This window comes from Alexandromys fortis, unplaced genomic scaffold (genome assembly GCF_014885135.2).
Source record: "Alexandromys fortis isolate MF-2015 unplaced genomic scaffold, M_Fortis_MF-2015_v1.1 scaffold_63, whole genome shotgun sequence".
Lineage (NCBI taxonomy): Eukaryota > Metazoa > Chordata > Mammalia > Rodentia > Cricetidae > Alexandromys > Alexandromys fortis.
The window spans coordinates 4,376,768-4,389,095 of record NW_026067953.1 but is presented as its reverse complement, the minus strand read 5'-3'; the positions used below and the strand labels follow the sequence as shown (position 1 = coordinate 4,389,095).

General features: G+C 42.2%; 1 protein-coding gene across 10 annotated transcripts in view; it reads right to left on the bottom strand.

Annotated features, from left to right (window-relative positions):
- Window positions 1-8,400, bottom strand: part of Spata7 (spermatogenesis associated 7) — a 36,181-nt gene extending 27,781 nt beyond the window's left edge. For 5 of the 10 annotated variants that reach the window (XM_050151387.1, XM_050151389.1, XM_050151388.1 and 2 more), the window contains exons 1-3: window positions 8,215-8,400; window positions 3,003-3,077; window positions 762-857 (exon numbers count right to left, since the gene is read on the bottom strand). In XM_050151387.1, the coding sequence (XP_050007344.1) occupies window positions 762-857; window positions 3,003-3,077; window positions 8,215-8,233 (190 nt within the window). In that variant the 5' untranslated portion in view covers window positions 8,234-8,400. Of the gene's footprint in view, window positions 1-761; window positions 858-3,002; window positions 3,078-4,982; window positions 5,096-8,214 lie in introns of all 10 variants that reach the window. The other 5 variants (XM_050151392.1, XM_050151394.1, XM_050151393.1 and 2 more) reach the window with 5 other exon arrangements.
- Window positions 8,401-12,328: the final 3,928 nt, after the last annotated feature.

Here is a 12,328-nt window from a genome sequence, read left to right as displayed (position 1 = left end):
TTATATTAAAGACTAGTATCTAGCTGGGCATGGTAGCATGATACATGCTATCATGGGAGCCCAAAGCACAACACTGAGGTAAGGCCAGCCTGGGATTTATATTGAGACCATGCTTTTTTAAAATGTAAACAGAGAGAGGGCCTAGGAAGACAGCACAGTCACTAATGTGTTAGTTATGAAAGCACAAGGACCTCCGGACACGAGGACTCCAGCATCCACAGAAAAAGTAGGCATGGCAGCACACTGCTGTACTCCCAGTCCTGGGGAGATGGAGACGGAAGATCTCTGGGGCTTGCTGGCTAGCTAGTCTAGCCTTGTCATGATAAATCCAAGGACTCAGTGAGAGACACTCTCTAAAATAGAGTGGATGGCTCTCAACAAATGACACCTAAGGTGGACCTCTGGCTTCTATATGCATATGCATATATACACACATATGTATCTGAATACATGCTTGTTCACACACATACCCAAACATGCCCCAATACACACTCATAAAATTTTAAACAGAAATAGAAAACTTATCAATATCTAACAACAAAATAATATTAGAAGAATACACTAAATGAGCTGTCTAGGCATTACGTGGTTATAAATACTAACATAAAATGTGTCATCGACACACTCAGTAGTCGGCATCTCACTTTAAGAAACAAATCCTCTTTGAGATAATGTATTGACTTTGGCCACAGGTCTGTCATAATGAGAAGTGAATCTGGAGTTTAAATTAGCACAGAAAATTCAAATTTGCACATTTTTACCTTTGGCTGAAAGGATTTTATTATAGTGAACAGCCATGTGATTCTTGACCAGCTGGAGAGTGGTTAGTCTGAGAGAAGAGGAGTCAGTGCAAAAAGCTAAAAATTAAAACATATTTAATCATTACATATTTAAACTTTAATACAACATCACAAAATACAGTTCCTGAAGTCATCCTTGGTGGTGTTCTGGAGTTCACAGGAGGAGGCTGAGAGCACTCGTGCAGGCTGCAGTGCCCAGCCCTCGTCTTGCCCTGCTAACACTGATTAGCAACTCACCACTTGGGTTCAAACCTCCTCAAGAATTAAGCTTTACAGGCTTGAGAATTTGGAAAAGAAATTCTAGAATATAATCAATGAAAATAATCTAGACTATGATCTATTAATAGATTGATAATTTTCATCTACTAGTAATAGAATTGGTTACTATCTAATATGTTTTTATTTTATAACTAAAAGTCTTTAGTCACTTGCTTGCCTATGAACAGATGACTGAGCTTGGGAAATCAAACAAACCCCAAATCCCAACACTATCTACAAAAATTCTGCTCTGAGAGGCGAATCTCTGTCTTTACAGCTGGGATCAAGATCCACAGACTGCTTTAAGCACAGGCACAGAAAATCTATGCTGTTCAACTTTTCCTCCTCCACCCAGATTGTTTAAAAGAACTCTTAGAAGCAGCAAACACCAATACAAGTATAAAGTCCTATGCAGACATATTTTTAAACATTAACACTTTTTTGCAGTTGTATGTGTGGGTGCACATAGGTGTGCAAGGGTGTGTGTGTGTGTGTGTGTGTGTGTGTGTGTGTTGGTGCCGGGAATCTTCCTTGATCACTCTCATCTCATTTATGGAGGTAGGATCTTTCATTTGAAGCCAGACTGGCCGACAAGGCTCGTCTACCAGCCAGCTGCTCTGGGCATCCCATCTCCGTCTCCCCAGGCAGGCGGGCTGTCACTCCCAGCATGCACTTATATGGACTTTTGGGATCCAACTCTCAAATTTGCACAGCACGAGCTTTGGCTATTTGTCCAGCGAGCTGTCTCTAGCCCCTGAAAAGATTTTGAGAAGTCATACGAGCTTATGCTTGAAAAAATTCAATCATGAACTAGAATAGGGCTTGAAAAACAAGGGGCTTTCCTACACTGAAACTTAGATTCCCCTCCTAGATCTATCCTTCAGTATTTCCAATCAATGCTTTTAGGGAACCTGCATACCATAAGCATGTTACTGTGGGAGGCATGCCTGGAGGGGCACTTGCCTGCACTGTTCCACTCCCTCTGGCAGGAAAAACCTTTGAAGCCATTATTACCACCATTTGATAGAAGTGGAAACTGAGGCACAGAGCTGTCACATTCCTCACAAAGGGTGCGGTGCTGACCGGCTCTGCAAGTGCATTCTTAGAGTTAGCAAACACACTGTATTCTCCATTCTGCTCTTCTGTCTAGGTTTAAGTCTGGTTTCAGAGTGTACGTGTGTTTTCCTGAAGATTAACCTAGGGTCTATGCAAGCACTCTAGCCTAAGCAATATTCCCAGCACTCTTTTTACTTTTTATTTTGAGAATAGCCTTCCAGATACTGGTATTCCAAGTTTGTGCCACCAGGCATTGCTTCAAAGGCTTTTTATTTTTATTTTTTTTTAAATCAGTTTTCACACCTGTTTCTGTGTATACACAGTGGTACAAGAAATACAATGAAGTAATTGAAAATTTCATTTCTTGATATTTAGAGGGGACAGTATGAAGGATTTTTCATGGAAATAAGGACAATAGGTTTCCTAAATCCTATGCCAAAGATAATAACAAAAATTATTTTAGAGTTAACACTACAATTTTACTCTGAAAACCTTAAAACATAAATGCATCACAGGCCATAGAGACTCAGCAACCCATAAATGTCAGCTGAGACTCTATCCAAGTTTTCTCTACACAGCTTTTCTTTAGGATTGTCTTTGTTCTTGATAACCATCATTTCCAAGGCAGGCACGGCTTAAACCAGACCTGGTGCTGGCAAAGGCAGCCCCTGGCTGTAGCAGGGCGGGAAGCAGGAGGTAGTTATGTCCACATTCAAGCAGGGCACAGTAAGAGTTTGAAATTAGGACCCCCTAAATGTGTCTAAAGAATACCTACAGCATTTGATTCTAATTACTAATGTGAGGTACAAGTTTCATCAGGTCAGGTGATTTCCCAGCTCAGAAAACGGTGAGTCTTTCAATGCAGCCAGTTTTAAGTAGCTCACTTACCATTGCTCTTGGTGCTCAAGTGTCCTGTAAATAGGCATGGTGGACTGTATCTGGGGAGGACAGAGGTTGCTCTGACTTTCAACAACAATAAAAACCACGAATTAGGACACGTGAAACACAATGTTCACAAAGAACAATATAGAATATTTTAAAAATAACAATTTCATTTTTAAACAAAGTTGTGAAAACTTTTATTCGGCTAGGCATGGTGGTGCACACCTTTAAACCCAGCAGTTGGGAGGCAGAGACAGGCAGACCTCTGTGAGTTTCAGGACAGCTGGGTCTACACAGGGTTCAGATCCAGCCAGGGCTATATAATAAGACCATGTCTCAAAACAAAATAAAACCAAACCACAAGCCATGTTACTACCAGCAGTAATATATCAAAAGCAAAAATCCTATGACCAGAGATTCAACCTTTCCATTTTTGGGAAAATAAAACAGGGCTGGGGAGATTGTGGCCATCACAGAAGTACCAAAGACTTGACTTTGGAATCCATATAAATATAAAAAACCAGGCATGGCAGCATGTGCTTGTAACTCCAGCCTTGGAGTGGCCAGGTGTGGGCACAGATAGCCAGCTCCTTGGCAGTGACAAACCACACTAGATGAATCAATGAATTCAAAAGTTCATTAACTGATGGTTTTAACTGTCAGCTTGACACAATCTAGATTTACCCGTGAAACGTCTCAAAGAAGAAATGCCTAGATCACATTAGCCTGGCCCTGGGCTGGAGAGATGGCTCAGTGGTTAAGAGCATTGCCTGCTCTTCCAAAGGTCCTGAGTTCAATTCCCAGCAACCACATGGCGGCTCACAACCATCTGTAATGGGGTCTGGTGCCCTCTTCTGGCCTGCAGGCATACACACAGAATATTGTATACATAATAAATAAATATTTAAAAAAAAAAGCTACAGAGAAACCCTGTCTCAGAAAACCAACAACAACATTAGCCTGGGCCTGCCTGTGAGGAATATTATTTTTAAAGAAGTGTGTGTGTGTGTGTGTGTGCATGTGTACACTTGCAACACTAGTGTCTTTGGAAGCCAGAAGCATCAGATCCCAAGCTGGAGTTCAAGGGGGTTTCGAGCCTGTAAGGAGATGCTGAGAATCACTCTTGAGTCCTCTGCAAGAACAGTGCTCTGAACTGCTGAGCCATCTCTCCAGCCACAAAGGAATTTCCTTAATTGTGCTAACTGCAGTCAAAGGACCGAGCTGAATGAAGTCAGTCCCATTTCAGGAGCCAGGCAGTGAACTAAGAAATTGCGCTGAGCAGTAAACACACATGCCCTTGCTCCTCTCTGCTCTTGACTGGCTGTGACTAGTGCTTCAAGCTTCCTGCTGTGGCTCCCATATTTTATCACAGCAACAGAAATAAAACTAAAGCAGAGGGAGGCCCTACTTAGGAAATAAGGGTAGAGAAACCCTGAGGAAAGACGCCAGCCCTTAGCTTCAGACCTACACACACACACACACACACACACATGTGGAGCATTTTCTGTATGGGGCTGCAAGCTGAGCAAGTGCTCTACCACTGAACTGTTTTAAAACTAAGTTATTTTAAGAACAGTTTACTCTGAGCCTTCAGTTTTACTAGGTCAAGTGGTAAGATATCAGTTATGTCATGTGATAAATACTGATTTTATTGTGTTCACTACTAAACCATTAAATGTTTTGTTTTGAGGTAATACATATTTTGAGTTATATTTACCAGTTTTTCTTTGAGATTAGGTCTTCCTATACTACCCAAGCTAGTCTTGAATTCCTGATCCTGCTTCTGCCTTCCAGGTAGTCAGAATTACATACACACAAATGTACCCAACTAAATGCTATATTTAAAGAGAATTCCAGTAAAGTAAAAATAGTGTCTGGTCTTTGAGACTGCATGAAATTAGAAAATTACAGAGCTCATCATAAAATAATTTCTTTCTCCAAAATGTAATTGTATGTTCATCACAGCAGGGCAATGGTGGCACACACCTTTAATCTCAGCACTCAGGAGACAGAGGCAGGTGGATCTGTGAGTTCAAGGCCAGCCTGGTCTATAAAGAAAGTTCCAGGACAGCCAGAGCTGTTACACAGAGAAACCCTCTCTGAAAAACAAAACAAAACAGAAAAATGTTTAAAACAAAACAAAACAGAGTTTTAGTGTTAATGTAAGTAGTGTGCAGAACACAAATCCTGTATCCCCCAGGCAGATTTTTCTGGTGTGGTGGTGCAAAGGATCAAACCAGGGTCATTTTTTGCTCATGTATTTACATCAAGATGTGTACTCATTGGTTCCTAACATTCCTAACAGATAAATGTCATGTTAAAACTCACAGAGCTGAAGGGAGGAACAGATGGCTCATTTCATCTGAGCCCTCTCTCAGGAGCTGCGCCCTTGAATGGGGTGTATTTTTCTGTTTACATGACTTTTGTTTTGCCCAATGCAAATATACAGGTAATACTGTAGTACCTATATCTACTGCTTTCAATATAGAAAACACATATATAATAGTATATATAACTTTTTATTTCTATAACTACTTTTGTAACTGTTTAACAATTCTTTATACTCCTCATTTAAATTACCCCAGACACAATTTCTATATCCTGATTAAACCCAGAATGATCCAAAAGTAGTCTCAAACCAAATGGCCAGAAAAAGAACACTCTCTGAACTAATACTAAAAATTGGTGCATGAGATTGATGGTCTTTCAGGACAGTCAAATTCTTCAGCTTGGCTTCCTATATAATTTGATTTTACTAATAAGTGGAAGAAAACTCACTGGGGGTGGGGGGGAGATGTTTCAGTATTTTCCCCAAATTGCTGGAAGTTTAGGAATAGGTCATTTATGAAAGTATCTCCATGGGAGCAACAGATTAAGAAATCTTTCCTAGTCCCTTTTCAGCTAGCTGTCCTAACAGGTTACATGTCTCCTCTTGTTTTTCCAGCATAGGTCATTGATAATACAAAGGACGGTGGACCAATATTCTTAATTTTTGCCGGGCGATGGTGGCACACGCCTTTAATCCCAGCACTTGGGAGGCAGAGGCAGGCGGATCTCTGTGAGTTCGAGACCAGCCTGGTCTACAGAGCGAGTTCCAGGACAGGCTCCAAAACCACAGAGAAACCCTGTCTTGAAAAAGCAAAAAAAAAAAAAAAAAAAAAAAAAAAGTCTTGATTTTCTCCCCTCCTTCCTCCCATTAGACGTTGGTAACAAAGCCTTACAGTACATCAAGTCGAGTTCCCCATTTTACAAACAACTAAGGCTCGGGAAAGTAAAGTAACTGGCAGAAGAAGATATCATTAGCCGATATCAAAGACGAGAAACAAGACCTATTGTTTTTCAAGCTGGTGACTTTTTGCTACATCACCATTCTGAAGGTTGAACCTACAAAAAAAAAAAAGTGATTACTGAAAGCAACTGAGAAACTTTCCCTCAGGTATCTTTAGTATTTTATGTTCTGAAATGCCTAAAGGAACTAACGAAATTTAAGACATTTACTTTTAATTAAAATTAAGCATTTAAGCTTCAGCTAAATTAATGCTTACTTAAAAATATGTGATTAATAACAATTATAGTTACTTATTTATAGTATATGAAAACTAGCCCAGGTATTTGAATATAACATTTATAATGAGGTAACCCAAACCCTAAAAGACAAATATATGTACTCAGTCATAAGTAGATAACAGACATAAAACAAAAGACAAACAGTGTACAGGACATAACCCCAAAGAACCTAGGTAACAAAGAGGACCCTAAGAGAGACATACATGGATCCACCTAGGAAGAGGAAAGAAGACAAGATCTCCAGAGTAAAGTGGCAATGTGGAAGGCAGGGGGAAGGGTGGAAGGTGGAGGGGAGTGGGAAAAAATGTATACCACATTCCTATCCAAACAATTAAAATGAGAAGGATTTAATAAAAAAAAGAAATAAAAAGAATATAACATTTATTTTACAAGTTCAAAGCTAGAAACAATGATATTACTATATATTATGGGCTAAGAGTGAAGCCACTTGGGTAAGGTATAAAGTATAAACCCTTTTACATTAACCACTTAAAAATAAATACCCCAAACTTACTAAGCTTATTAATGTACAAATGCCCCCACCTATACTGCACAAGTAAAAGAATTAACTCAGGGGTTTTACATTCTTGGTCTGGGTTCAAAGCTTGCTCTGTCACCTACTGTGACACTGAGAGATTATTTACAATCTTTTCTTCTATTTCAAACCATGAATAACACCTATTTAACAAGATTTGTGTGCGTATATTAGACAGGTGTTTGGTTTGGTTATGCGTAGAACATAGCAAAGGTTTGGTTTGTTTTGTAACCATTTCTGATGACCATTAGAGCATTTTGGTTTGCTTCTTCTAGAACTTAGGTTAGTGTGGCGTCTGAATATCCTGTCAACCGACTTTCTACACTAGACTTAGTTTGACCCATTATTTTAAAATAAAGTTGAAAGCGAGACTTAATTCAAGATACCATCAGCAGATCGATTCTTAAGTCCTATGAAAGAATATTTGCTTAGACTGTGGAGCTCCAACTTTGATTGGGATGAATTGTGATGATTTGTGGATAGGGGTCACCAACTACTTCATATACTCCACTTGTCTCAGAGTAAGTCAAGGTAAATAGGTGTACACTGAGATTATGGGTAGTCTTGGGCTAGTAAACATTCAGTCCACCAACCAGCCACGCTGTAAGATTATTACAAATGAGGTATCCCAGCTCACCACCTTGGAGGATCGAACTATATAACCAGTTCTGGGTGAGTCAGTTCTTGGGGAAGAGACTGGGAGACTTCATGCACCTCTAAGTACTTAGAATGAGCCAGGAGCTTGCCACATATTATCTGCACGTAATCCCCAGGAGCTCCGTGGCGTGGGTATTTTTCCCCCTACGTTCGAGATGAGGAAACGGGGGGGTCGTTTCTGGGAAAGAGGCCGGCCTCATCTGGGGCTCAGGTCGGACTTTAAAGGCCATGGTTGGTCTTCTGCCTAGATGATACCGAGGTGACACAGGTTGCAGGACCCCGAGATCAAGGGATGGATGCAAGGCAAGGCCATAAAGCAGATCAATGAGACGGTCAAGCGGGGCCTCACCCAGGACCCTCGGCCTGTCCAGCTCCAGTCATCACCCCGCGACACTGGAGAAGGAGCTGGCAGGCCACCGGAAAGGCCAGGGTGCGGCCTGAACCCGCGCAGCCCCTTACCTCTCCGGCTGCCATCCATGCTTAGTACTCCTGCAGCCTTCGCGGGGGATGCTCTGCGTCCCCTCGGTTCTTAACCCGGTCTGGCCCCCGCACTAGAGAGTTGGAAAGACTAGCCTGCGGGGGCCCGGAGCAGCCAAAGAGATCGTCGCCAAGTCGGTTGCTAAGGGCCAGCTCTGAGGCGGCCGATTATGACGTCACACCAAGGGGACGCGTGCTCCCAAGCCCCGCCCCGCCCGCTCCCCGAGGCTTTCCAGGTTTCAGCCGGAAGGCAGCGGGTCGGAAAAGGGGCGCTGGTGCCAATCCGTTGCTCTGCCAGTCACCCAGAGTGAATTGCTGTCAGGGAGGAGCGTCACATCTGTGTCTGTCACCATCCCACTTTTTACATAGGTGGCTGGGATTCGAATCAGGACCTCAAACTTTCGGAACAGGCGCACTTGACCAGGGAGTCATCTCCAGCAATCCCTATCTTAGTTCGTAAACGTTACTTTGACTTTCCTTTCTGCATTCTGTGTCCCTTACCTGCTGTCCTCACTCTCTCTTTATCGCAAAGCTACAAATCCCGTTTCGTTTTGAATGGAAGAGGGCTGTGAGAAAAAGGTCAATCTGTTCGCGGCTCTCTACAAGTTGTTTATTTTTGCAGTAGTTCATTGTGAATCCTTGGAAATAAGATCAGAATGGGGTGGAGGGCGTGCAGAAAGAATCCAGCCGCGCTGGGTTTCTCAGCAACCCGTTCTTGAATTCTTGGGCAGGATGTGTAAGTCTTTGTTGTTAGATAGTTCCTGGACTTTGTGTCCTGGACTCTACCCACTAAAAAACAAACAAACCAAACTCCTGACAATCAAAAATCTCGCTAGATATTACCAAAGGTTGCCTGGGGAGGAAATTGCATCCTGTCTGAGAACCTCTGTTATCACTGAAAAAAAAAATTGCTGGATTCTGAGTAAGATCTGCTGAATTTTGAGCTTTTTTATATTATGGTCGATTTTAGTGGCAACTTGCCATAAGTTACAATCTCTGAAATAGGGAAATTGTCCTGATTGCCTTAAGGGATTTGGAAGACCCATTCTGAATGTGGGTACTACCTTTTGTAGCTGTCTAGATTTTAAGGTCATGGCAGAAAAGGGAGATAGAGCATGTCTTGATGTCTTGGCTTTTCTTCATGGTGCCCTGTTGCTGGAACAACAACGTGGAGAACCAGTTTCCCACCAGGAACTAAGGACCAGCAGCTCTCCAAGAGTCTTTCAGGGTTTGGCACCAGATGGGGACTGCTGAGGCACCCAGCCTTGGGGACTGAGCATCAACTGAATTGCCAGCTTCCCCAGTGAGGGAGTCACTGTGGGCTACTGAGGCACCTGAGGATAGAGAAACTACTGCGTTCTCAGCCTCTCAGGTGTCATTCAGCTGATTTTCCTTTTTTAATGTAAGCTGACTTAAGTTCACAGACACACACACACACATACACACACACTCTCATACCATTGGTTCTGTCCCTCTAGACAACCTTGACTAAAACAAACTGGTACCAGGAGTGGTTCTGGAGGAACAGAAATGTGGGCATGAGTTTCTCTAGTGGTCAGGGTGGTAACTGGAGGTAGCTCTCCCGCTGGATGAAATGTTAAGCTTATTAAAGACTCTTCCGGGAGCATGGAGAACACATAATAGTCCATGGTGTGAACCGGTCCAAGAACTTAGACACATGCGTTTGATGCTCTCAATCCACCACCTCCTGTGAGCTATAAAGAATTTAATGACTGTATAAAAATCTTTTAGCTTGTGGAAAAATAAGGAAAATGATGCTTCTGGCTGATTCCATTTAGCGTCTTTGGACAAAATTAGAAAAGAGGAAAGAAACAAAAAGAAAAGAAGCTGTGATAAAATTGACCAGATCCAGATGCACCCAAACAATCTCAAGGTTCCTAATGTGCCCTGATAGAGAATCTTGTAGCCTCAGAGCTTGAGTTTCAGTGCAAACACAGCCCTGTTATAGGATTAGCTGACTTACAATGTGAAAATTATTTCCTAGACTCAAAGTGTGTTAACAGTTAAAGTGAGGCATTGACTGGAAGAGAATGGGACCCTGTGACTTGGGATGGTAGTGTGGGAGAGGACCCTAAGGAGGTGGAGGATTTTGACTCCTCAGATTCTGCTGGGCTCACTCTGCCTGAGGAATCCTTCCAACCCTTAGCAGAGGCTACATCCCCACTCTAATCGCACCCCCTTCGTTGTTGTCCTCTCTGAGGAAACTGATCCTGCTTCTTTTGCAGAGCAGGTGATGACTTTATCTAAAGGAGATGTCAGAACAGTGCTGATTTCCCCCAGGAGCCACCTGTCATTGCCTCTAGACCTGTAACTTGAGGGCTAGATTAAGCAGACCCCAGAGATGAGAACAAAAGTGTGGTCTGTGAAGAGGTATGCTATGCCACTAAAGAACTTCATGAGTTTGCTAATTCATTCAAGCAGAAGTCTGGAGACTATTTGCGAGAATGGACTTTAAAGGGTGGGATAACGGGAAGAGGTTAATTGAGACAGTGCCTCCATCAGTTTACCCTGTAAGCAAGTGTGTGGGAGCATTTTCAGGCTTAATGATTGAGCGTGAGAGCCCAGCCCACTTTGGGCAGTGCTATCCTTGGGCAGGTGGTTCTAGTTTGTAGAGAGAAGCAAATCGAGCAAGCCATGAGGAGCAAGTCTGTATGTAAGTAGTGTTCTTCCATGACTAGCATCTAGGTTCCAGCCTCGAGTTCCAGTCCTGACTTTCCTTCATGATGAACTGTGAATTTTAAGATGAAATGAACGTATCCCCGAGTGGCTTTTGGTCATAATGCTTAACCATACCGGTAGAAATCAAACTAAGACAACTTACAAGTTTGTTCATTAATTAAATTTTAAGCTTGACTGAGTCATAGGTCCCTGTTTTTGTAAATGAAAGAGATGGTGGAAATTGTGTAGATACAAGTATTATGATATGAATAGTGGCTGACCAAGAAAATGTGGTGTTATATAAATACCAGGTTTCTTTTTTAAGACTTCTGTCAGAGAAGAGCCAAGCGAGGAGAGTGATACTTAAGGGAAGTAAATCAGAAATCCCATAACAATAAAAGGGGAAAACACCCAGAATCCCAGTTATAACAACATCTAGAGCAGTGATTCTCTAAGACATAGGGAGGAGAGAAAACTGGGCTTAAAATGTGATGACTGTGTATCTGCAACATGTAGGATGATACAGACTAAGGGGACAAGGGGGACTGGAACTGTGGCTCAGCCATCAAGACCACCTTCTGCTCTTGCAGAGGACCCAAATTCAGTTCACAGCAACCACATCAGATAGCTCACAACTACCTGTAACTCTAGCTTTGGAGGATCGGAAACGTTTGGCTTCCAATGGCACCTCCACTGGTGTGTGCACACCCACACATACACACACATACACACACATCCTCACAGATAAAAATAAAATACAGACTTTTAAAAGACACAACTGGATATTATGCAGAAAGCAGAAACTTTTATTCCCACTCATTGTTAAAATGCTGAGATCCCTAAGGCGTTTATTGGGCCATTAGCAGCTTAAAAATCCACAGCCCTTATAATTCTGTGCACAAAAGATTCCCAGTAAGCACTTGCTATATTTAACTAAAGCAGACTGAGGAAGGTAACATAATGATTTGGTTCACTAAAAAGAGATGCTATCTCCTCATATCAAAGCAGGCTTGTGTATAAAAGTATTCTGCTTTAGGTCCTTACCCTATATATTATGGTTTCCAGTTTTTTTTTAATGGGATTCCTGAGTGTGCAAACACATGGGTCTCTGCATCTATATGTGGTTTTCGTTTGGTTCCTTTTCTAGTTTGGTGGTTTTATATTATTCTCATTTGTTTTTCATTTGTCTGTTGTATTTTATTATTGTTCCTTAGATGCAGTGGTCGGATTAATAATCACCAAAGATAATAGGTATTTGAACAAGTTTAATAACAAAACCAGACTCACGAAACCAAGGTTCCAGCGGAGTAGCCGGCGGAGACAGGAGAGGAAGGGAAGGGGCGCGCAGCCTCTGCCCGCCCAATATATCAGTAAACATACGCCCGAGGGCAGCCCGCCCCCAAGGGGAGGGCTTATC